Source organism: Elgaria multicarinata, chromosome 3 (assembly GCF_023053635.1).
Source record: "Elgaria multicarinata webbii isolate HBS135686 ecotype San Diego chromosome 3, rElgMul1.1.pri, whole genome shotgun sequence".
Classification (NCBI taxonomy): domain Eukaryota; kingdom Metazoa; phylum Chordata; class Lepidosauria; order Squamata; family Anguidae; genus Elgaria; species Elgaria multicarinata.
The window spans coordinates 124,856,697-124,884,065 of record NC_086173.1 but is presented as its reverse complement, the minus strand read 5'-3'; the positions used below and the strand labels follow the sequence as shown (position 1 = coordinate 124,884,065).

Sequence of the window (27,369 nt, the reverse complement as noted above, 5' to 3'; positions counted from 1 at the left end):
GTATTTATGAGGCTTTGTGATTTAATGTTGCTGTCTGAAATGTCTAGATCTGAAGAACTGAGCACAGCTTGCACAGTCAGCACTTCCCTATACTTAAACAACAAGCAGTTATATATTTTCAGTGAGTCATTCCTTTATCTGTCACAGATGGAAGTAGGCTTCTAACCATACAGCTTCCAGAATGGCAAACCAAAAAGATAAAACTTGCCAAATGAACATAAGACTGGAAGAATAATGGCCATTATTTCTCTGAATAGGTAGTATGCTTCCCCCCCCCCCCGCCCCCGGACACACTGAATGTTCTAACAGTGCAGGCCTGTACATGTTTACATTCAAATATGCCTGTCTATGAGTCTTACTTGGATAGGGAGACAGTTTTCTCCCTCTCTCATAATACTAGAACCTGGAGTCATTCCATGGAGCTGATTGGTGGGAGATTCAGAGATAGATAAAAAGAAGCACTTCTTCATGCAGTGCATAGTTAAACTATGGAACTCTCTGCCACAAGATGTTGTGATGGCTACCAATTTGGATGGCTTTAAAAGGGGATTGGACAAATTAATGGAAGATAAGGCTTTCAACGGCTGCTAGTCTTGATGGCTATATGCTACCACCAGTATCAGAGGCAATATTGGAGGCAGTATGCTGGAGAGCATGGGCAGGTGAGTGCTATTGCGCACATTTCATTTATTATATTTCTATACCACCCCATAACTGGAGCTCTCTGGGCAGTTCACAAAAACTTATGTGCTGCTTGTAGGATTCTTCTGAGCAATTGGTTGGCCACTGTGTGAACAGAATCCTGGACTAGCATTGTTCTTCTTATGTTCTTAGGTGTTCAGATGTACCAGATAATCCATATTCCACAACAGTACAGACCCAGAAGAGAAAACAACCATACACCACTTGTTTTCACTTATAGTTCCCATTTAAAACCACTCAAATGTATCATTAATGATCTACAACCCAGCTAGGACAATGACACTTCCCTCTCACAGGGCTTGGGTGATAGGACTGCTTAGAGACAGCTGTTCAACTCTAAAAAGCAACAACTGACCTCACAATGAAGATAAGTCACAAACTAGACTCAGTTGCAGACACAAATGCCATATCTACTCCAGCAACTTTATTACAAAACCTAATAGTATCATCCACAACATCAGGGATTTATACATCTGCTCATCTCCCAATGTGCCATCAATTGATAGCAATGTATATTTATTGTTTTATACTGTTTGTATGATTTTGTCTGTGTGCCTCCCTGAGATCCCAGTGATATAGGTTGGGATTCAATAAATAAAAATAATAAATAACATTTCAAAGAAGTACAACTCATCAAGAGATCCAACTCTACTTCCTGTGGTTTGAGCAAGGACAAAGGTGTTTTTTTAAAAAAATCACACTATTTATATTAACTGGCTCAGTACGGCCATGATGCCTGTGATATCAGCCAATGTTTTGTGGATGGCAGCTGTTAAGGTAATCGATTGCTGTCTGTACATGTTTACATTTTAGTCCCATCTGACAACATAGATTAAATGCCATATTCCTTGCTAGCATGTATATATAAATGTGCCAATTTGAAGTTAACATTTCATGCACTTGATGAAGTGGACGGTATTCGTGAAAGCTTAAGCCAGAATGAATTAGTCAGTGTTATATGCTGCCACACGATTCTTTGTAGTTTTTGCTGCAACAAGACTAACATAGCTAATCCTCTGGAAAATGTATCTTTGTGTGTATAATGAAATAGTGCTAGCTGCAATGAACGAACAGACGTGTTTATATATACGTACCGAATGTGTAGTGTTCACATTGTTATGATGATTGCCTTTAGGATGGCTTCCGTTTTTTTGTGGTGGGAGAATGTTTTACGTATTGGTGGAAAAAAACAAGAATTTTAAGTACTGGGAGAGAAAAAACCCTCAATCCTGCTGCTGGCTTACAAAACTACTTGAAAAGAAAGTTGTGCTCGCGTGTGTTTTCCTCCCCTTCACTTTGCTGAATACACACTAGCAACCAAAGGGAATAAGAAATTACTTGGGAAATTTGCCTCAGCAATATTTTTAAGCAAATAAATTATGTATGCCTGGTAAGGAACAGGTGTCAAGCTTGATGTGGTGATAAAGGAAAGTAAATAACACCCATTTGCTCCATTTGAATTAGAATTTAATTCCCATGTGGCCAAAAAAAACACATGCATCTTGAAAAAGGAGACAGCCACACATATATTCCAAACCACTGGTTCTGTTTACAGAATAAAGTAGGATTATTATTATTTTTAAAAAATATTTTTGTAACTGTTGTGCTCGCCACATCATTGTATTTGACGATGCCATTCAAAGAGACTAATCCCTGATGGGTGAAGATGGGGTCAGGAGGTAGATGCAAATGAACTGATTCTGTACAGGTATATTTATTTGCAATGAATGACTAAGGTCTTAGCATATTTAGATGGCGATGCCCATGGTGGGCAGTAGTGCAGTGATGTAACTTTAGACCTTGTCCTTCATGGTCATCCAGTTAGGTCGGGGGGGGGGGAGTATATGGTGATGTGTATAACTTTATTTACCTCAAAACGTGGAAATCCAGCCTTCCTGCATCTGAGGACTCTCCTGCTCTTTGTGTTCAGTGGAGTCCAGGACTTCTGCTGCAGGGCCAGGGAGACTGAAGATTTTTATGCTTGGAAGTATCTTAGACATACCAGATTCACGACATATGGCATGCATATTTCATTTTCGTAATTTAGGACTGCTGGGAGAGGAAGCAATTAGCCACTGGTCTAATTGCTTCCTGCTCTTCTACAGCCTTAATTTTAGTCTTGTCCCAACCTCATCTCTGGATGAGTTAAGCAGTGTGCTGTGCTTTTAGAAGCACATAGACAAACCTGGGTCAGGAGAGGTTGTTGGAAACGCAGTGGAGGTGAGACTAGTGCAGGATCAACCAGTGGCAGAGCTGCATTCAGAAACTTGACAGCATTCGCTCCCCTAGAATGGCCCAAATGGGAGCATTTGCTACATGACATCATTCCCACTGGGCCATTCTATGGGGCAGGATGTTGAATGTTTAATAATAATAACAATAAAATAATAATATATTTTTTTACCCGCCTCTCCATTCGGATCAAGGCGGGCAACAGCAACAAGCATAAAATACATAAAACTGAATTAAAAACATAGTATACAATATTAAAACATCCTAAAAACATCCTAACATTCCACTGGATAGACCTGAAAAAGAAAAAGAGAAAAAAATAGGGAAAGCCCTTTGCCACCTTGCATTCTACATGTGAGTAGAACCTTTTCTCAGACCTTGACATTCAATGCAGTAAGTTTGAGAACAGAGGGAGAGGGAGGTGAGGACATTAGAAGCAGGGCTTGCATGAGGGAGGGAGAAAAATGTCTCTTTATCTGCTTTCTCCCTATCTACTTTTTTTTTTTTTTTTACACATCTATCATCTCTCCCCTTACTCACCCTTTTTTAAGCTGACAAGTCCCAGATGTTGTAATGTGCACAATGCCAAGGTGGGATAGTTAGTGCAGCCCTGTGCATATCTTGATTTAGGGTGACCATATGAAAAGGAGGACAGGGCTCCTGTATCTTTAACAGTTGCATAGAAAAGGGAATTTCAGCAGGTGTCATTTGTATATATGGAGAACCTGGTGAAATTTCCTCTTCATCACACCAGTTAAAGTGCAGGAGCTATACTAGAGTGACCAGATTTAAAAGAGGGCAGGGCATCATAGCTTTAACTGGTGTGATGAAGAGGAAATTTCACCAGGTTCTCCATATATACAAATGACACCTGCAGAAATTCCCTTTTCAATACAACTGTTATTGTCCTCCTTTTCATATGGTCAACCTATGCTTGATGCCATTCTTCTTTGATGCTTTTGATCCACAAGAAGCCAAAGTGAACAATGCTTTCTGCCTCACTCTGACTGGGCTGCAGGTGCCATCATGTCGCCATATTTCATTGGCTACCTGGCATGGTCATGAAACCAAATCAGACGAAGGGGAGAACCGATTACCAAATGCCTGACAGCTTTGGACCTTTCAAACAGGATGGGGGGGGGCGGAGGGAGGCTCACGTTGTCTCAGTTATAACACTTTTCATTCCTGAGAGCTTCTTTCTCACTCTCTTTACAATAGCTTTTTAGTTATGTTGGAGAATTCATTCAAGCTATGATCTGCATTAGTACAGAGCCACTATAGTGAAAAGAATTGCGGTAATTATATGTTTTACTTAACTTTAATCAAAAGGGTTGGAGTTGGATTGTTTATGACAGTATCTTCATTTAAGAAAAGAAAGTTATTAAGTATAAAGGAAGTTGTCAAGTAAAAAGGTACAAGTAGGCTGGTGTTTTTTTTTAAAAAAAAAACACACACCCAAAAACAAAACAAAGATACATGAAACAAGCAAGATATCAGGAAAAAAAATCATAGGTGATTATCTGCAGAGAAGCTGAAAATAAGATTGAAAGTAAATGTGGCTGCCTCAAAAAAGAGTCAGAAATTACTTTTCTGTATAGCCACAACCAATTATATCAAATCCAATACAGTCACTGCATGAATTGCCACCGTTGTTCCTGCTTATGTATTAGCTTTACATGAATGCAGTTCACAATACCCGCTGGCACAAATCTTCAGTGTACTATTTAATTGGCATTCCAACAGAAAAGGGGGAGAAAACACTACATTAAGGTAACAATTTCCCTTCAAATTGCTTCTTAATTCAGCTCAAATGTTGCCATGTCAACAATAAAGAGAGTGTATTTTCACGCAGACACACACACACACACACACACACAACCTTGTGACTGCTTAGAGTGTGCTACTTGCTTAATGTGAATAACCTTATTAGTAAATAAAGAACAAGGGTGGAAAGGCATTTGGTGTCCTTCTACTCTCTCCCACCTTATAAGCTATTAGAATTGGCATGATGGGCTACGGGAGTATTCTAGTGCTGTACCAAGCATTTCTTCTGCATCCCCACCCCACCCTCATTCTCATTCAACGCTAAGGTAAGCTTAGAAACACAACCAAAAGGAATTCAAGAGAAATTCTAAAGCAGCCTGAGACAGGAAAATGGAAGCCTCTTTTGTGAGGAAGAAAACTTCTGGAAAATTGGAGGACAGATTTTGACACAGCACTAGAGTATTCAATGCCCATTTGTCAGACACAAAATAAATACATAATTTTACTATATTCAACCTCTAGGAAGACATGATTAAGCTCATGATTGTGTAACATCGCACCACAATTATTCTCAGCATGCTTTTTGTCTTTGACCAAAAAAAAAAGCAGGGACACAGGAGGGCCTGGTCAATATATACAGCAGATTCAGGTGATAGAATCCTAAGGCCATTAAATGGACTGTACTACTTCAGGTTGGAGGAGGCAAGTCCCTGTTGTTGTTTCTTAATCAACATTCTTAAAAAAAAACCAAACCTGAGGTGACTGACAATGAAATTATGAAAACATACAAAATATAAAATAATTAAAAACAATTTTCATCAAAAATATGAAAACATACTACCCTATTTCTTCGATTCTAAGACACACTTTTACCCCCATATAAACATCTCTAAAAATGGGGTGCATCTTAGAATCGCGGGTGTGTCTTAGGGTTTTTTTTCCCTGTTGGTGGTACTGAAATTAGTGTGCGTCTTACAATCGATGGCGTCTTACATTCGACGAAATACAGTATTACGCCAACTACTAGTAATAGTAATCTTCCTCTGCTCTCCCATGAACCATTGGGGTTACAAGCTCCTGAACTGTTAGGAACAGCTGAACTGTAAGGAACTTCTTTGGTTTTGCCAGTTTATGAGGAGCAGTCAAAAAATAATTTAAAACAACAACAGAGGAAAATATCAACATTAGTAACAAAGAAAATTATTTATGTCTCTGCTAGTTCTCCACCTTGTCAAGCGGACATAAACCACCCATTCCCATAAAAATAACTGAGAAAGAGGAGGGATCAAGTTTCAATGAATATGCATGAAATTTAATCAGACCCATTTCCGGAGCTACAGCTATCACTATCAGTTTCAGTCTCTGCTTCAGTGGCAGTGCCCCCTAGAGGCAGAAATGCATATTGTTCTTGCATTTGAAAGTTTTAGTCTCAATTTGCAACCTAGGACTTGTTTGTCCTTGGTGCACAGAAATTGTAATAATCTAATACTCTACATAGTTTTTAGAAATTATTTGAAGAAGTAAATATCTGAATACCTTGTCTTAAACATTTTATTCATCATGCTTGTATCAATAGGTAGAACTAAGTGAGACACACAGGAAGTCAGATGGAAGAGGAAGTCAGGGACACTGAGACATTGATTGAAGGAATACTTGCCCAATCAGGAGGTGACATAGCAATCAGTGACTCAGCACTCTTAGGAGTCAGTCAGGGCTGGAGAAGAGCTAGTTAGGAGAGTATATGTTTGTTTGAGGCAATAAAGGTTTTATTTTTATATAATACTGCATTCCTCATTTGCAACAAACCCATCTTTGAAACAATGCTAAAATAAAACATCCCATAATCCATTTTTTCTTCATTCCCCCCCCCAATTTTTCCAATTTTTCGGGGGGGGGACACTTCGGAGAAAAACGGTTCCCCCCCCCTAATTTTCCTGGTTTTTTTCCAGGCCTTCACATCTCTATATGGCACCTAACAATGATTGCACCAATCAACTCCATCTCTTTTCAGCTCCATCTCTTTTGCGTTCGGCATGCATAATCCATGCCAGTTTCCTCTAAGTGTTGCAATTCAGTGCTTGAAATGAAATTGTTCATTCATACTGCATTAGCCTATTGAAGGAAAGGGAGAACCTGTTATCTGAATGTTCTAAGCAGGCAATGGCCTGGTTCGCCTCTAGCAATAACCCAGATTTTTATTTATTTTTTATTCTCTCACTGCAAGTGGGTCTGGCTAAACAAACCATGGAACTTTTGTCCATGGTTTGGTTCGTGTTATGTTTGTTTCTGCTTTGTCTCTCCCTTGACAAGGTGAACAATGAGTTTGTTAAAAACAAACAAACAAGCTACCCTTCAGAGTTATCATTACTTGCAAACTGTGGGGCAGATTAGCCCCATGCAACATATTTGTGTAAAGAGTATTCTCCAAACCTAAATTCAACCTGAGCACAATGGCCTGTCTATTCTATTTCCATTTCGTTGACCAGAGTAAATCAGAAGCAAGTGCCCACTGTAAAGTGTCAATAAGAATATCTTTTGTCATTCTACCTGAAAGTCCCCTTTACCCCCATTCTTTACAATCCTAAACCATTTTTATGACACCATGCTAGTAAAGTTATTAAAATCACTCAGTAGCAGCATTTCCTTTTTTTATTGGCATTGAGGTCTAGTGAGCTTCTGTAAAGTATCTTAATAGTTCTATAAAAATATGGAGTGTACTGTTCAGACAAGATAATAAAAAAAGAGGGGGAATGTGCTGGGGAGAATACTTTAAAATGGATTTCTTTAGTTATCCTCCTATTCATGTTTTCCTTTCAGACTTAAAATCAAGACATAAATCTACTTTGGCTGGAGTGCTGTACAAATAGGAGGGAGGAATTATCTAAGAGCTCTTCAGCTAAATTAATCAGGGGTCAGTCCTAGCTGCTTATTAAATCAATAACATTAGCCACATAAGAAAGGTGTGAACTTTGATTACTATCCACTGCTGAAATGTTCTCTTTAGTTACTCTAAGAAGAGCAGAGGTGATATAAAATAATGGGTAATAAAAGCACCAAATGAAAGTGGGCAATATGTTACATATAGATAGAAACCACCTTGCTTGGAATAAAATGCACTGCATTTATTTATTTTAAATAAATAAATAAAAATATTTAAATAAATAAATAAAAATAAAAATATTTATTTTATTTTTTAATTTAAGATTTCTTGTACTGCCCATTATCTGAGGCTCTTTGGGCAAGGCACAATTAAAACCATAAAATACAACAAGTAGTATCTACAATCAGAGAGGATGAGATTGGACAGCAGGGGACTTGACCAGCATGGGGATGAGTGGACACTTTTTCCAGCAGCACCTGCAGTGTGTGAAGCCAGTTACTACTCCCAGTGTTGTCTGAGGCCTTAGCTAGACCTACCTGAAAATCTGGGGTACAGGAGGGGAGACCTTGTGTTGTGAATAACATGAGATCTTGCCCTTGTTTACACATAAGGCACGACGACCTCAAGAAGAGAAGTGTCGCGCCTGCCATTTTTAAATTTTTAAAGGAGCCGGAGCAAATGAACAGTCATGCACAAAGGTAAGGTTTTTTTTAAAAAAAATTAGCTACTTCCCCCGCTTCCCCCACCCTAGCCCCAATGGGCACAGCACTCCCAGCTCCGCACCAGTAATCGTGTGGAGTTGGCTCAATCCGCAGCAACAGGCCACACCTTCCGCGGTCCTTGGCTCAGCCCAGAACCGTGGGAAAAGCGGACCCAAAGCATAGGGCTGTATCCCGGGGCCAGGGAAGGATGATCTCTCCCTGATTCCGGGATCCCCTGTGCGTCATCTGGACACACAGGGACGATCCCGGGTTTCGCCTCGAGTTAAAGGCTGGTCTAGCTAAGGCCTGAGTCCCCCTTTTCTGTGCTGGGAGAGGACAACACAGAAAAAGCAAAAAGGCTGGGGTGTGTAGTTGATGGTGCTAGTGGGGGGGGCTATTCAACTCCACCCCCAACACCAGTGTAGTTCTGCACCCCTAGGGAGGATGAAAAAAGAGGATGAAAGCCTAAATGGACAACATTTGCTTCGTGTTCTTAATTCTAATAATGAATCTCTGATCTGCATCTCTGATATAGAAAGAGGTGATGCATCCTTTTTTGAGATATGGTCCGAGAGAGAGGGAGGGAGGGAGAGAGAGAGAGAGAGAGAGAGAGCAGGAGGAGAAATTCTGTACTTGAGGGGGGAAATATGCAAAAGGTTTTCTCTTACGCTCCAAATGCATATGGATTTTCACCGGAATTTAGAGCATGACACTATTTCTGCATGGAAATTCTCCCAACTCCCACTTTTGTGCCGCAGCTGGAGCGTGGGAGGATTTTGTTTGATGCCAAAATATAAAAGTAGTGTAAAAGCAGACTGGGGGATTCACAGGGTTCTTGGGGAATGAGAAGCTTGTGCTGCTTTATGTAGCTGGCTAAATCTATTTAGCGTATTCTTTCTCTAGAGCTCTTTCATTAATTGTATAGATAAAATATTGATATTACTAAGATGCACATGTGTGTGAAAATGCATGTGTAAGTATGAACTTTGAATATTTTTTAAAAGACAGGTGTTGGTCTTATGTATCTGACTAACATATACATTTTAGGCATTAAAAAAATATCTTAAAGATAGTAGTGAATAAAAGGAAATGGGGCATTAATAGCCTGAAACTTTCCAGAACCCTATTTTATGAACCAAATCATATGTAAGATAAACTAAGAATGTTCCCTCAGTTGTACACAGGAGTGGGAGAATTAAAGAAGCTCAATGTCATTAAGTTTTTAGCCTGGAGAAGAGAAGATTGAGGGGAGACGTGATAGCACTCTTCAAATACTTGAAAGGCTGTCACATAGAGGAGGGCCAGGATCTCATCCCAGAGTGGGCTCAAGTTACAGGAAGACAGATTCTGGCTGGACATCAGGAAAAACTTCATGACAGTTAGAGCAGTACAACAATGGAACCAATGACCTAGGGAGGTTGTGGACTCTCCCACCCTAGAGGCATTCAAGAGGCAGCTGGACAACCATCTGTCAGGTATGCTTTAAGGTGGATTCCTGCATTGAGCAGGGGGTTGGACTCGATGGCTTTATAGGCCCCTTCCAACTCTACTATTCTATGATTCTAAGGCCACATCTAGACCTAAGGTTTATCCTGGGATCATCCAGGGTTCGCCCCTGCCTGAGCACTGGATCCCCTGTGTGTCACCTAGGTGAACAGGTTTGACCCCAGGACAATCCAGGGATAAACCTTAGGTCTAGTTACGGCCTTGGTTTCTCCATGTTCCACTTTGAAGCTCGTTTCCCTTGTTTCCATTCCTGATTGCGAGCTTTTGTTGTTGTGTTGTTCAAATGGGGAAAGTATGCATTTGGGTGCACATTCCCTCATTGACTAAACTGTAAAAATGTGTCCCCCCACCCTCAAATGTTGGTTCATGTACAGTTGTAAAGTTTTGAATGTATCATGGACAGATCATGTTAATACAATCACAATTAAATAAGCCAAATTCCAGTGAATGATAAGCCTGTACTACATGTGAACACACACACACACACACACACACACACACACACAGACAAAGAGTCTACACCAGACAAATGTCTACACACAGACAAATGTCTACACCATGCAGTTATCCTGAGATCAGCTCAGGAGCATCCTTGTGTGTCCATATGATGCACAGGGGATCTTGGGAGCAACAGGGGATGGGCAGAGACTTTCCCTGGGATAACCAAGACCTCAGTTATCCCAATTTCCCCATGGTCTTGGGAAGATCCTGAGCTCCACAGGTGTGTGAACACCTGTCCCAGCTTCTTCCATCCTTCAGCTTTCAAAATGTTTAGGGGGGGGGGCTCCGTGCCCTTCAGGGCGAGCAGTTTTGCCATCCCTGGGATGGCGGGGGGTTGGCTGTGGAGGTTTTTTTTTAAAGTGTCTTTTTCCCCAGATCAGGGAAGTGCGACTGGGCTCCTTTTTTTAAAAAAAAAAAGTGACACCCCTCTTACCTTCTGGGACGTTGTGCAGCTGTATAGAAGCTGGGGGAGGATTGCAGAAGCCGGTAAGTCCGCAATCCTGCCCCCGTCCTGCAGCTACACCCTTAGGTGTAAATGATCCCAGCGAGAGAGAGGCCCTTTCTATACCTACAGGTGTAGAGGGGCAGAGAGGGGACTATTCTGGACTTACCTTCTTCCGCGATTGTCGCCATGACTCTACATGGTGATGCAACGTCCTAGATGGGAGGAGGGATGTTGCGCACATTGCGGGCACCTTTTTTTTAAAAAAAGAAAAGGAGTTGGAGCGCACTTGTGCTCCAGTGAAAAATAAGGTACCCCCCCCAAAACCCGACGCTGCTCCCCACCCCACCCCAATGGCCCTGGAATCCCCCTGTCCTGGCTCCTTCACTCTGATGACCCCCGCTACACACGGTGAGAAGAAGCCAGCACGGGCAGCCACACACCTCTCGCGGTCTTGGGATGTTCCAGAGACCGCAGGAGGAATCAGGTTTTCCCAGGGAGTACTTATCCTTGGGAAAAACCCACGCTTGTCCCCCCTGCCCCCAGGAGTCCCTGTGCATCATTTGGATACACAGGGACTCGGCCGTGACCAGCCCGCATTTTGGGGCTGGAGTAGAAATGGCCAGAGAGAGAGAGAGAGAGAGAGAGAGAGAGAGAGAGAGAGAGAGAGAGAGAGGAATAAACTTCACACATCAAATGCTCAGAAGTATCCTAATGGATAATTGAACTAGTGAACAAATAAGTCCAAATTTCAATGGGAAGATACGTTTTTGGCTTATCGATTTCTCCACAGCACTAGTTCCTTTAGCATATTTATTTACCTTACAAAAGAAAGAAAAATACTGAAATAAATGATTTCCCTGTAATTAAGGGTATTAATAATACAGGCAGAGAATAAATTAGACCATTTGATGTCACCTAAGTATAAAAATATCCAGGTAATGGAATCATGGGAGGGATAAAGTAAATATATTTATTTTCATTAGTGGAATGTCAGAATAGCTATTTATTTTCTTTGGGGAAAGGAGCAGAGTGCTGTGCTTCTCTTTAAGATTTCCCGGTGCAATGTTTCGTGCAATTCATATTCAAGCAGCCTGGTTTTCACTGCTGTAGGACACTGAAGACTTAATCAGGAGCTGAAATACACTTCCACAGAGACTTACCAGAGGCACCATTTGCTTCCATACCTGAGTCCATTGCCTCTTGGAACTGTATTAAGATGGAACCCTGGCTGACTGCGTTAGTGTATGTCTTTGCAACACAGTAAACAAACAAACAACCTTCTTCATAGCATCATGGTTTGCAGTACTCTTGGTTTTTGTGTCATAGAAATCCAAAGCCTCTCCCTCCTCCTAAATTACACATTTCTACCCAAATGCACTCTCCATCCATAACCACCAAAGCAAGCAACCACTTAGGGTTTTTGTACACATGGCATTTATCAGCTGCTCGTCATTCCCTACTCATGGTTTACAGGATCTGTAGATGACATTGTAACTCTCCAGTTTTGCTTCTGTTTCTATCAAGCACTTATGGTGAGTTTTTGTTGTTGTTGTTTTGTTTTGTTTTAGAGTTGGAAAAATGTGGCATTTGATTGTGAAAGAAAAATAAATTGATGGTTTCACTTGTATATTTGTGCTGTTTCACTATACGACATTGCCACCTAGAGGTTATGTAGCAGAAAGTATAGATACAGCTGATTAACAGTCGATTAAAAGGTCTTATAGAACTCTTAGACATGACTCCAATGGCCTAGCTATGCAGCATTGTCCAGATCAGCCAGTTTCAAGGTTCTGAAGGGGAGGGCAGGGCAGGGACCCATATACAGTATTGTACTCTGCTGTCCTGGTTCTACTCCACTAACTTCAAGAGTGCTTATACTTTCCTACAAACTGAGAAAATAGTCTAACAATTGGCAAGCCTCCAACCTAGCATAGATAACTCCCATCCCAGCTGCTGTGCTAACAACTGGTGGCCTAAGTTTCGCCAGTGACTTTATCTAGTAGATTCAAGAATGTTCAGTCTCAAACAGATAATTGGCCCTGGGAACTAGTATAGCTAACCAGCTTAGTAAACAGGCCCAAAGAGAACTCTAGACATGGACAAGGGAACTGGTGCACTGCTAACTCCTCAAAATAACAGGGGTCTCCCACATTCCCACTACAGAGTTCCATAAACTTGGATGTGACTACAGAAAAGACACTCTTCAGCCATCCTGCCAAATGTGCCTCTGATACTGGTTCCTCAACCAATCTTATAACATGCAGGTTCATTTGGGGGAGACAGTCCTCTTAGTATTCTTGCCACCAAACCGTTTAGGACAGCACCATGTACATTGATGGTGCTATATAAATAAATAAATAAATAAATAAATAATAATAATAATAATAAACTTGGGTCATATCAGTTGCTTTGGACTACAACTCCCATAATTCCTGACAATTTCTGATGAGGTTGTACTTCAAAACGTCTGGTGGGATCCAGATTGTGGAAGATTCATTTCCAGTTTTAAAGGCAATACTCAGCAACTTGAATTGAGCTTGGAAACGGATTGGTAACCAGTGTGTTGGTCCAAAAATATGTTTATTACCAAATGCTCTGAACCCACGGTGGTGGAAAATAAATCTAAATAAATAAGTATAAGTATAAATAGTATTTAGGAATACTATAAAAGTAATCAAATTTGTATTTTCATTAGCATGTAACCTTGCTCTTTACATTGTCTGAAATTATATTCCTTGGCTTCAGTATTATGTACCATAAATAGCTCTCTCTATCTCTCTATCAAAAATGGATGTAAAAATGCTGAGTCATGTAGGGCTTTATATATTGGAGCATTATACTGGAAATGCCTTTACATTTAAATGCCTTGCGTACTGGTTCTTTAGAGGGGGAAACAGTGTTTAGAAATTCTTACTTTAGCACCTCTTCTATTCGCTTGGGCAGAAGGTAGAACAGGGGTACTAAAAGCTGAACCAAAGTTTAGACATCAGTTTGGAGAACAGAACAGACACTTCTGCTCTCACTTATCCTAATCAGAGGCATGTTTGTGATGGTAAATAAAGAGTTTGTTTGTAAGGCCATAATACAAAAGGTTCTACGATCAAATATAAATAAAAAGAAATATTAATTGTGGCTGTGTAGAGAAGTTAATATTTCATGAATGACAATGTTATGACTTTTAAAAATACATATACATAACATTGGTGACAGATTGAAGTTTTTGAATGTTAATATTACAACTAGTTTGAGTAATTGTGCAAACATTACAATGCTAATTGCAATCTTTCGTATGTATCAGTGCTGAAAAATTGTGAGGGATATCATGCATTAACCATTTATCACGATTCTACTAGCATTTCTGATCCAAGTACAAATGCCCTGAGAAAAGCCTTTTGCTTCCATTTGTGGCAGTTCCAATATGTTTTGAGAAGCATGGAGGCATTTGGCAAATGAAATAGCTATCCGAGCGCCTCATAACCTCAGAGTTACTTAACTTTCATTTCAGTCTAAAGACCAGCCAAGTTGCAGAGAAACAAAGAGCAAATAAAAAAGGAATTTAATCTCCCCTCAGTTTAGCTTTATGTAGGAGAATGTGATGTGCTACGACTACTGATACAATACATTTCTCATTTCTTTAAAAATATATATCCAAAGAACAAACAAACCCTTAAATGTTGTCACAAAGTTTCAAGTACAGCATGTAAGGGAAAGAAGTGTGGTGATATATGACATGGGTTCCTCATATTTCCCTTCTTTCCAGTAAATGTCAGTCATGCTATTTGGGTTGAATTTTGGTCTGGATGCCTGAAGAATAATTTTAAGTTGATCTAATAACCTTTTCTTTTATTAAAATAATTTGCATAATATCAAAGATTCATTATTACATTTTTGTGTTACTGAACACAGTGTAAGATAACTTCCAATCTTAATTTAATGCTAAGTCTTGTTGTTAGAAAGAGAGATGGTCTTCAATATGTTTGCTTGCCTATTTTCATTAAAGTAGGACAACACAATTCCAAAAATGAAACAAAATCCCGATGTTCTCTTAATTTACAGCTCCAACAGTATTTTCCCCGATTTACAATTTGTAAACAGCCATTGGTTCCCTGAATACACGCTGAACCATTCATATGTCTCAAAGGTACTTGGAGATCTACTGCAAGTCCCCTTGTTATGGTTCCTTCTGTGTACTGGTCCCTCTGAGCAACTCTTTAAAGATCTCTGTCTCCTTAAGAGTCCCACCTTCTGTCTTGCCTTCCCATTCCCAGTAACATGGGGTTTAGGCTGTAGAGGTGGGGTGATTGGCACATCAGACACTTGAGGCTTAACACAACAGTTTACTAGTACATTAAAATAAATTACAAAAAATAGGAATTTAGTCAATAGAGCTGACTGATAGTTGCAAAATTCAAATTCTTTTACCCTATTTGCATTTAGGTTTCTTCCATCTGCTTCTTCCTGCTTCTTCTTCAGGCTCAGGTTTTTCTTCCTTGCTCGCCCTCTTTTAATACCCTCTTTCCTCAAAACAGAAAGTACTGTTTCAACCCTGAAGAAATTCAACTTAACTATAGAAATGAAACTACTCATCTCAGGGATACCCACTGCCAAAAGAACACACACACCCCAGGCGTCTAAGGTCTGACCTTTTTACCTTGCTTTTATAGACCTCAAACCTTCACACCCCTCATGGAGACAAATTCTGGGAATCAATCATGAGTACATCCAATCATAGAATCACACAACATTGAAAGCTGGGAGGGGGATTCCTGCACAAACTGCATCAGTGTGTCCATGTGTGTCTGTGCGTGTAGAGGAACCAGCAAAATGGATACCTGATCCTTCTGAGCTTGGCCGAGATTTCTAATCCTATAATGCGTGACTTGTGTTGAGAGCATAGTGATCACTGCTAGTCATTGCTCTTTCATGCTGCATGAAGTCCCATTAGTAGCTGTCAGTGTAGCTGAGACTGCTGTCTGGGCCTTTGACCCACACTGACATCCTCATCCTTTCTTGTTTCTGTGGCCTGATCTCGTGAGCTTGATTTGTTGCTGGCATAAAGGTCGGTCTTCTGACATCAGGCTAGTATTTAGCTTATGTGTCTATTGATTTACGATATCTCTTATTTACAAAGAACCTCTCTGCATTTCACTGATGCTGTTTCAACTCCAGGAGTGTGGACACATGAACAAATACTGAGTGTGGTAAAGCAGTAGCACTAAGGGCAGCAGTCCGTGTTGTTTGTCATGTCAACACTCATATCGCATTCTCATAATGCTGTCTGCCAGAAACCAAGGGAATAAAAGGCTTACATATTAATGTCTGCTGAAATTCCACCAGGTGGAAAGTATTGAGTAATCCAGTTAGTGTTAGAAGTAGGAAGATTTGAGTCCGAACATCTGCTCAGGCTCAGCCAACACTGTCGCTGGATAGCTGGAAAATGGGAATAATAGTGGGCTACTCCACTGAGACAATGCATTACATTACCAGCAGAGAGAAGCTACAAATTCATGCACTGGCAACAAGGTTGTTATTGTACTTCCGTCCTCCTTTATATATTCATTTAGATATTGTATGGATAAAATAATGTTTAGAACCTTTCAGATTATTTATTTATTATATATTTATTTGCGATATTTATATACCATTCCCCATTCAAGAATTATATAGGGAGCAGTATAAAATAAAAGAATTAAAATACCATATTAAAAATACATTTTTTTAAAGAACTGAGTTCTGATAAAAACAACAACAGTGCAGGTAAAAATCATGGCTGGTCATTCCTGAAACAACATTTTTAGGAGGCGCCAGAAGCGAGACAACATCGGTGCCTGCCTGACCTCCATAAGGCAGGGATTAAAAATTATATTGGAAATAGTCTGCAAAGCAACAGGATATAGGGCTGGCCACAATGTTATTATTATTATTATTATTATTATTATTTATTTATATAGCACCATCAATGTACATGGTGCTGTACAGAGTAAAACAGTAAATTGCATGAGTGGACTTCTGCTAGCACAATGGGACTTTCCTGTCCTTTCCTCTCCCCTGCACCCCCATAGCCCCAAATCTGCTCTAGAGGATCCCCCAACCCTGTGTAGCAAATTGGAGGTGGAGGTGGGGTTGGGGGAGGGGTTTTTGGGGAGGGGAATATGATTTGCTAATGGTTTGCGTTATGCTAGCAGATGACCAACATCGGTTCAGTGTGGTGTGGTGGCTAAAGTGTTGGACTGGGAGTCGGGAGATCTGGGTTCTAGTCCCCACTTGGCCATGGAAACCCACTGGGTGACTTTGGGCCAGTCACAGACTCTCAGCCCAACCTACCTCACAGGGTGGTTGTTCTTGTTGTGAGGATAAAATAGAGAGAAGGAGGATTATGTATGTTGCCTTGGGGTCTTTGGAGGAAAAAGGCGGGATATAAATGCAATAAATAAATAAATAAATAAATAAAGATTTTGTATAATCTAGCTTGTAGCATACAAATTAGAAAATGGCTATTCAAATTAGTGATGTTGGTATAGCCTAAGAGATAAGAAATCTAAGAGATAAAGCATGGCACAACCATGTGTAATATCCCATTAATCCAAAGTGGTGTGAGTGTGTGTGTAGGGGGGTATGCATGCATGCATGCTTGGGAGGGGGTTATTTACCATACAGCAAATACCTGAGTCCCTCTGCCTAGATCTCAAAAGAAGAGAGAAAAATCTTCTCTAGAAACCTTATAATCAGTGCCATAATTAATGTCATTGTACACAATATTATTTGTAGAAAAAAAATGGTGTATATAGTATTGTACATGTAGTACATATTAATACTGCAGAAGTAATATGTCATCTCCAACAAGTTTGTCAAATCCTATTTGTTTTAGTTAATGTGAAAATGGCCTGGTTCCTTGCCTTAACTGAAAACTGGGAACAAAATGGTATTTTGTGTCTTCCCACCCACAACCCTTGGGTATCATGTATTGCTCTTATACAAAGCCGGTTCTACCATAGAGGCCACTCAAGCGGTCACCTAGAGTGCGAAGGTAAGGGGGCACCGAACACCACACCCGGAAGCCCCTCTCCCACAGTGAAGCAAAGCCACGCCCACACACCCCACTCCCGTGTCCTGGCTTTGCTTTGGCTGGGTCGGTGCCCAGCCGAAGCAAAGCCAGGACGTTGGGGCAAGTGGGTGGTTTCGGAATGGTGTGCCCGGAAGTTGCTCTCCCAGAGTGGCTTCCGGCTGGGTGTGCCGTTCTGAAGCCACTCCCCTCCCCCAGTGTCCTGACTTCGCTTCGTCTGGGTGGACGTCCATCCGAAGTGAAGCCAGAACGCTGGGGTGGGTGGCGTGGGTGGGCGGCTTCAGAACAGCGCACCCGGAAGTCGCTCTCCAAGAGCGGCTTTCGGCCAGGCGCACCTTTCCGAAGCACCCACCCCAGTGTCTTGACTTCGTTTCGGCTGGGCACCCACCCAGCTGAAGTGAAGCCACGCACGCACGCCCCCCAGCTTCACTTCAGCTGGGTGGGCGAGATGGCGCGCCACACCCAGGTACGCAGGGGGTGGGGTGGGGGTGGGTGGGTAAAAGCAGCTAACCTGCCTAGGGCGCAAAATAGTCTGGCACCGGCCCTACTCTTATACACATGTGCCAAATATTTATAATGACATTTTACAGAAATACCTGTCCTGGGGTCCCAATCTCCATGGAATGCAGTTCTCAGAGATAACCTTTTAACAAAGGGTGAACAATCAAGCCCTTTGCAGTGGGTTCATTTAACTTTCTACACTGTTCAGAAGATGTACAGAAGTGCCATTATTCAGGTTTCAAGTTTGGGGTCTGGGGGATAGCCATATCATTCAAATAATAAATGACACTGGTGGGTTTTTAAAAAAGAAAAAGAAAAGAAAAAGAAAGTCAGGTACATTAAAATCCCTCTTACAATATCACATTCTTTATGGGTTTTATAAAAGGGAGAAACACATGTTTTCAAGAGACTTGCTTCATGAGTAGCTAGTGGAATTGGTGAGTAATTTCAGCCATAACCATAAAGCTTTTTCTCCCAAAAGAAGGCTGTTTTCATATAGTTCATGGCCTGTGGGAACCTAAAGGAATTGCTACCATATATCTGTAACACAAGAAAGTTGCTGCAAGGTCTGTAAATGAGAAATTCATTCTGAACTATTTAATAGTACTGATTTCACAAAGTGTATCTTAACTTGAAAAAGAGTTAAGCTCCTGTAAAGAGCTCACTATTGATCTATCAGCTCAGATTCTGCAAGGCTTAAGATAAGCTCTCAAAAATGAGTTTCCTAGATCAAGTCGAAAACAAAACAAAAAAACTTCACAGCACAGCTCAGCTCCTTTTCAAAATTTCCATATCAAAGCTAAGTAATTTGCAATACAGATCAACTCTTTTGCAAACTGACAATAATGGAGGCCAGGTCGGAAGATCAAATTTCAAAAAAAGGGGAGAGGGTACCTCATTCAAGGTACCAGATGTAGCCTTCAGTAACTTTTCTACTGTTGTTTGGTCGAAGTATCATCTTAACATCACTGAATCTAAATTCTGACTGGGCCTTAAAGATAATTAACCTGAATCCTGAAATTTTTTGCTGGGAATAAAGGATAATTCATTCTGCTCATTTTATTGAGTCCAATATGTTGAAGATGCTGATTGGGATATCTAAGGCCTTAGCTAGACCAGGCGAAATCCTGGGGCAAACCCTGGGATCATCCCTATGCATCCACATGATGCACAGGGGATCCCAGGATCTCACCCTCCCCTTTGGGCCCGCTCTTTCCGCAGTCTAGGGCTGAGCCCAAGACCGCAGAACATGTGGCCCGTTGCTGCAGTTTGACCCAGCTCTGTGCAATTCCTCATGTGGAGCCGGGAGGAGCATCGCGCCCATCGGGGGTACGGGGGGAGCAGGGAAATTTAATTATTTTTTAAAAAGCACTTACTTTTGTGCACGACTGTTTGTGCACTCCTTTTTCTTTAAAAATAAAAAATGGCGGGCGCAACACCTCTCTTCCTGAGTTTGTCATGCCTCACATGTAAATGGAGGAGGGATCTCACATTAATCACAACGTGAGATCTTCCCTCCTCCGTCGTGGACTATAAGGTAGGTCTAGCTAAGGCCTAAGTAGCATTGGATGTTCATATGTAACAATAATAAATGCCCTATTCAGGTGTTTTGTTTGAACAAAAGTGTGTTGTTTAAACACAAGAGGAGTGGCAGTGTGTTAGCACTCCTTCCCTCCATTGCTTTGTGGAGGGCAACTTTGAGAAGAGGAGAGCCTCCCCTATCTGTGGGGCCTTTCCACATGAACTGGAATGTTGGGTAATCAGCATTCTGGAGAATGTACAGAGCTCCCAGGGATTGAGGAGGTCTTTTCACAAATTTGTCCTCCATGCATTCAGAATGACAGGAGTGACAACTGAGGGGATGGGGTTAGCGTGCCCCCTTCCTTCCTTGTTTAAATAACATGCATTTTTGAATGCCTGAATAGGGCTAAAGTCATTGTTACAGCCATTTCCTGTGAGAACATGCCAAGTGGTATACAAAAGAGATGTTATATCTTTGTGCGGGAATATATCTCTTTGCTGAAATGTCCTGGAAAGTCAGAGAGTCCCCTGCCTCAGGGGACTTTGAGGTCAATTTTTTTTTAATGTAAGTTTCAATAAAACAAAACAAAAAAGAAACAGAAAAAAGGAGGGACTCTGAGGTAGATATAGAGGTGTGGTGGCAATAAGATGAGAGCTCTTTTTATGGATCAGTTACTGGTTAAAGAACAGAATGCAGAGAGTAGGAATAAATGGTCAGTTCTCCCGATGGAAGGAAGTAAATAGTGGGGTCCCACAGAGTTCGGTATTGGGACCAATTCTTGTCAACCTGTTCATAAATTATCTCAAATTAGGAATGACCAGTGAAGTGGCCAAGTTTGCTAATTACACCAAATTATTTAGGGTGGTTATAACAAAAAGGGATTGTGAGGAGCTACGAAAGGAGCTCCCCAAATGGCAAATGCAGTTCAATGTGAGCATGTGATGCATGTTGGGGCAATAATAATAATAATCCCAACTTCAAGTGAATCTGAGCTACAAAGAGAACTTGAGGTTGCAGTGAACAGCTTGTTGAAAATGTCAACTCAGTGTGTGGCTGCTGTAAAAAAGGCAAACTCCATGTTAGGCATTATAAGAAAAGGAATTAAGAATAAAACTACCAATATCATTCTGTCTTTATACAAATCTGTGGTGTGACCACACTTGGAATACCTTAACAGTTCTCGTCACTATACTTAAAAAAAATACATTGTGGAGCTGGGAAAAGGGCAACTAAAATGATAACAGGGCTAGAGCAGCTGCCCCATGAGGGAAGGTTATAACAGCTGGGATTCTTTAACTTGGAAAAAAGGAGACTAAGGGGAGACATGATAGAAGTGTATAAAATTATGCTAGGTATGGGGAATGTGGATAGGGAGACATTTTTCTCCCTCTCTCAAAATAGTGGAACCTGGGGTCATCCATGAAACTGATCAGTGGGAGATTCAGGACAGATAAAAGGAAGTCCTTCTTTTATAAATTAAATTTCAGTTTAATTCTGGAATTCGCTTCCACAAGTTGTAGTGATGGCCACCAGTTTGGATGGCTTTAAAGAGGCATTAGACAAATTCCTGAAGGAGAAAGCTATCAATGCCTACTAGTCATGATGGCTAAGTGCTGCTTCCAGTATCTGAGGCAGTAAGCCTGTGTGCACCAGTTGCTGGGGAACATGGGTGGGAGGATGCTATTGCCATTGTGTCCTACTTGTGGTTCCTGGTCAACAGCTTGTTGGCCACTGCGTGAACAGCGTTCTGGACAAGATGGACCCTCGGTCTGATCTAGTATGCCTCTTCTTATGTTCTTAACCCAATGACTCTCCCAGAGACTCTTCTCTCAGATACTATCTCTCTCCCAACATTAGTCAGTTAACTAGGATGGGATCTTGAACAGCTTGATATGCTGATATTTCATCATACTCCTCCCTATTAACGGCCAAAGCATGAGCACCAGATAGCTTAGCTGTTCCACTTGAATGTCCTATTCCCACTTCCACATGATCTTGCAAATCCTGAAGCATTAATTATCATCATATTATTATTATTTAATTAACACCTCTCTCCCTCTCTCTCCCTCTCTCTCTCAGGATTTGATACCTACTTTACTTCCCGGACATTGGAAAACAACAGAAGAAATGTGTGGTTTGCAGAGTACTGGGAAGAAAACTTCAATTGCAAGTTAACGATTAGTGGGTCAAAAAAGGAAGACACGGATCGTAAATGCACTGGTAATTTCATTCTCTTTGTCCTTCTCATGATGCTGTACGTGGCCTGCATTGAAATGTCTGTTGTAGCTGTCGTAAGGAAACCAGGTTGGAGACAGATTGAGAGAGAGAGAGAGAGAGAGAGAGATTGAATTTTCATAGGTTTAAGGAAAAATTAGAACATAAGCACAAGCCTTGCAAGAAAGGAGAAATAGTTTAGGCAAAAATGCACTCCTTCTACTTCTGCCTGTCCATCCTGTAGTAACTGACATTTTTCATTGATTTCATGATGAATATATTTATAAATGGGGAACAGCAATGCCTACTCCTGACCAAAAACAGAAAGACATTGTGTGTTTCTCATTGAGAGGTATTTTGAGTAGTGATCTTACAGAAGACATCTCACTTGGAGGGTACAAATCTCTATCATATGTGAATATAAGAACATGAGGGAAGAGAGCTAAGTCTATCCATTCAGCCTCCTGCTTTCTGCAGTGGGAGTGAAACATAGAAGTTCTGTATAGTCATCATGATTAACAACATTTATAGACCTTCCCTCCCCACCCCCCCGGCATGAAATTGTTTAATCCCCTTTTATAGCCATCTAAACTATTGGGCCATCACTATTTCTTACAGCAAGCAATTTCATTTATTAATTATTTGTTGCTGTCCTGAATCTCCTGTCCATCACTTTCTTTCTGTATCCCTGAGTTCTAGTATTACGAAGAGGAGAAAACCATGAATAAAATGTGATTAAACATCTGTGTGCTTGTTCGATGTCTCCTCTAATCAAATAAAATGCCAAAACACAGGAAGCATAGGAACAGTTCATATGATAGCATGAAATTAGCACATTAAAATCACACATTACAATGTTCCATAGACACCCCAGAATAAAAAATAAAAATTGTGGCCATTCTTAGAGGTCTTCTAAGTAGTTGAGGAAGCCAGTCCTTATATAGGAGAGATTTTTACAAGCTTAGTGCTGCTATGGAGAAGGACCAACCAAATGCTATTGTACACAAAGCAAAGTCTTTCTTGATAATCTAAGGCGGGGGCAGAGAAAGGGAGGTATAGTAACAGCTTTTCCTGAAATAAACTTGAAACCAATGCAACTCATTCAGTACTGATGTGATGCTTGTGGAAAGCTCCTGTTGAAAACCTAGAAGCAGAACTCTTTATAATATATATGTTTCTTGGCTGTCTTCAAGAGTAGACTCCTATAGAGTGTATTACAGTAATTCAAATAAGAATTTATCAGTTCATGCATGGTGGAGATCTCTGTTCTCCTAAGTATGGGCAGCGTTGGCACAGCCAAACCTGGAAAAATGCATTTGTACTGCCACATCTCCCCTACAATGACCAAATCTTTGAGCTACTTCACATGTTACCAGGCAATAGAAGATGTATAAGTGACTCACAGTTACCCATCTGTGAAATTGAAATAAGTGACTTATCTCGGAGGGTTGTTGTGAAGGGAAAAATGAAACGGTACAATCCAACACAGAAGCACATTGAAGAATACTGATTTTAAAAGGTTTCAGTGCCTAAATCTTTGCTAGATTGTGGAACAAACGTGGCATACAGCACTTGGCAAATTAAATATTTAGCCATAGAACATAAGAACAAAAGTAAAGCCATACTGGATCAGACCAAGGGTCCCTTCTAGTCCAGCACTCAGTTCACACAGTGGCCAGCCAGCTGTCTACCAGGGACCCACAAGCAGAACATGGTACAATAGCACCCTCCCACCTATGTTCCCGAGCAACTGGTGTGTATGTGTGTTTGTGTGTGCTTACTGGCTCTGATACTGGAGGTAGTAGCCACTGATAGCCTTTTCCTTCAGGAATTTATCGAACCCCATTTTAAAGCTATCCAAATTGGATTACATTAGAATTTCTGAAATATTCATATAGGTTTTGGTATGGTGGTTAGCATGGTTGTTAGAAACATAGGAAGTTGCCTTATACTGAGTCAGAACACTGGTCCATCTAACCTCATATTCTTTTCTCTCTGTGTGTCTGTCTGCTTTTATTTGCTTCTTGTAGTACCACCCCACCCTCTTGTTTGTGGGTTATTAAGTGTGTGTGCGTGTGTGTTCTTGTTCCACACATGAAGGTTTCTAGTCTCTAAAACTTCTGCAAGCTCTCTTGAGAGAAAATGAAGTGCATCTGAGGTGTGTGTGTATGGGGTGTGGAATAGTTGGAGGGGGGACTTTTAAAAAAAATCCCTAATTATCAAGAGACGAAGGGATCTGCATCCAGCTTGGCACGCCTAAAGCCCTACTTATGAGCTACCAGGGTGCCAAGTTTCATCTCTTTATCTTTAAAAATGATGGAGATATAAGCATTTTTGTTAATTCCCATTGATGCTAATAGAGTGGTTCTTCAAAAATGGAGCAGTTTTCGCTGGGTAATCTGATGGTGTGAGGAGACAGAGCTTCCCCCAAAACCGGGCAGGGTATTGCCTCATTGGAGCTCTGCCCCAAACTTCAGAGGGGAGCAGACCCACTCTGCACACTCCTAAAGAACACCACCTGTATCTTTCTTCCAATGGGCAGAAAGGGGGCAAGAGCACCATGGAACACCAACCGAAGAGCATTTCAATTTTGGTGAATTTTAGTATAACTTATCTTATCTTACCTTATTTTCCCCCTTCCTGATTAATGTATAGATTTGAATTTTGTTATTGGTTAAATGTTCAACTCAAAAAACAAAACAAAATACTTTTAAAAATGCATATTTTGAGAGAAAACAATACATGTAATAATGTGTGTTTTGAGAGCATATGTGTTTGAAATACATATATACATGCAAGTTTGGGGCAGATTTTTTTTTAAAAAATGCAGATTACTGTAGAAATGGGCCAGAATGGATGTATGGGCAAACACATCCCAAAGTGAAATAGACCAGAAATAGACTGAGTTGTCCATCCCTACATCAGAAAGTATAATGAGCAGTAATATAAGTTATTAAAATATTCTGAAATGGATATCTAGCCTTGTGAGAGAGCAATTGTAATAACTTTGACAGATATGTGTGATATCCAGCACACCAGAAGTGACCTTCGTAAAAGCTCTGTTAACTCCAGCAGTATGCAAGAGAAGCCAATTTCATTCCAACGGAGAAAATGAATAATGCTTCTGAAGCATTTCTGGACACGATTCCAAAACATACTAGAGTCTAAACCTGGAAAGAGTTTTAATGGTGAAGTCCTTTACCAGCTTACCTGGAGAAGGCCCCATTGAAGTCAATGAAACTTACTTCTGAGAAGACATATATAAGGTTTTACTGTAATGTTTTCTGTTTCTTTCTCAGTGGCCAGCAAAGCATTTATTGCACACACAACCCGGAAGGAAGAGGCGAGACACTTTATTATTAAGATTCCTAAGAAAGAATCATCATCATAATTTTCATTTCAATACTGCCCAATACTGAAGGTCTCTGGGATGTTTTTAGATGAATTAGGGCTGCAAAATGTATTAATCTGCAGCAATACTAACAGCTGTGTGAGACAGCTGAGGCAAGATGTTCTTGTCACCACTTCACAATTTGGGGTGAACCATTCCCAACCTCACTCAAGCAGAGCTTACCCCTTCCAGCTGGACAGCTACCTGGCCCTCCCTATTCATCACCCCCTGTATTCCCAAGATTTTGGATTTTTGTTTGGAATGGGACTCAAATGGGGTCCCTTCCCCATTGCCCAGGCCCCACAGCTCTGAAAAACAAGTCTGTGGAGCTCCTTTCACCCAAAAGACGCCTCAGGTCAGGGTGCTCCCCAGTACTGGTGGCTTAGTCTTTTTCCAAACTGTCCTGCCATTTGTGGCCAACCTGTTTAATGTGTTATAGAATCATAGAATAGTAGAGTTGGAAGGGGCCTAAAAGGCCATCGAGTCCAATGTCCCCCCTTGCCAATTTCCTCCCTTTGGTTCAGTACAGGGCAAGTGGGGGGGGAGGGGGAATCCTGCCCACCACAGCCAATCAGGCAGACAAGTGCTGCTCTCCATCCAATCACTTATACAACCACAAGTGAGATAAAGGGATGTACAGATTGTGCAAAATCCATTCTCTCTGTGTTTCATGGATTGTCAGATGCCCTTCATTCATTATACAACTATCAATGGAATTGGCCTTTTTTCGGTTTCCAAATTTGTGCAAGTGCAAATGCATTTCTGTGAATGTGCATTTGCACAAATTTGTGTGTGGGCAAATTTGCAAATTCCCATAAAATGTTCCAATTCCCTCAAAATGTGCATTTTCACATTTTAGTCTATGAGTGTGTGTGCGCACATTTTAGCCTTTTTTTAAAAAAAAAATGCATATTTTTCTATGACAAAATTTACACAAAAATCCTGAAGTTTAGAAAAGTGGTCCACAGGTCCATGGACTCCATCTGATAGGAAAAACTTGGTCTGCTGCAGAATTTGTGGGTCGGATTCATAAAAATCCAAACTCATTTGCTTCTGTTACAGATTTCTCCAAACATCCCTAAGTGAGAAGTCTTAGTTATCAGAGATATTCAAGGGGATTCCTCTGCCTGCTAAGCTCCCAGAGGAATGGGGAGTGGGCCCAAGCCCCCTGAGTTGGATGGGAACTTCTTCAGGCCAGAGGTCCCCAACTTTGTATTAGGCAGTAAGATCCCATTGAACACAATGGGAGTTGATTCTGAGTAAACATGTTTAGGCTTGCACAGCAAGAATGCTCACTTTTGAGAGAGTGAAAGTTTAAACAAGAAAGTAACACTGTGGAATTAGAAAGAAAGTATCTAGCCTCTTTTTCAAAAGGCAACAGTTTAAACCATTATAATGCAGCTCCAGGTCTGATAAATGGGGTTTTACTTCATTTTGGTAAACTCCTCTCCTTTCCCAGTAACAAATGCGAAAATCTACCACAGTGCTTGCCTTAATTTCTCTGTTCCACCTCTAGCATGAATGTGACCACTGGCTCTAAACATAGGGCCAGGTTAGTGCTTATCTACTGTATTCATTTTTTTATAATTATACACTTCTTTGTAGTATACACATTCTGCATGCACTTTTCTGAACTAAATGCATTTTTATACACATGTATTGATGTATGAACAATGTCTGCTATCTTTAGAAAAATGCAGTCATTGGCACTTAACTGCATTCCATTTCATATACGACTTTGTGTAGTATGAATTTTGTAAATTTTCATAGAAATCTGAACTGAATGAATTTCCTTGCCATCCTGATGATTTCCTCTTTAGAAAAAAAAGATTTGTGAAAATGCTACAGACTGTCTGTTTGCTGCATGCCCCTATAGTTCTGTTCAGCTTTTGTTGTTTATTTGTCTGTTCAGCTACATCCTGGATATTTTGATTACCTCCATTTTG

The 27,369-nt window shown here is 40.8% G+C and overlaps 1 protein-coding gene across 2 annotated transcripts in view; it reads left to right on the top strand.

Moving 5' to 3' along the window:
• GRM7 (glutamate metabotropic receptor 7) overlaps positions 1 to 27,369 on the top strand; it is a 530,576-nt gene that overhangs the window by 314,948 nt on the left and 188,259 nt on the right. For both annotated transcript variants that reach the window (XM_063121528.1, XM_063121529.1), the window contains exon 5: positions 21,898 to 22,038. In XM_063121528.1, the coding sequence (XP_062977598.1) occupies positions 21,898 to 22,038 (141 nt within the window). The remainder of the gene's footprint in view (positions 1 to 21,897; positions 22,039 to 27,369) is intronic.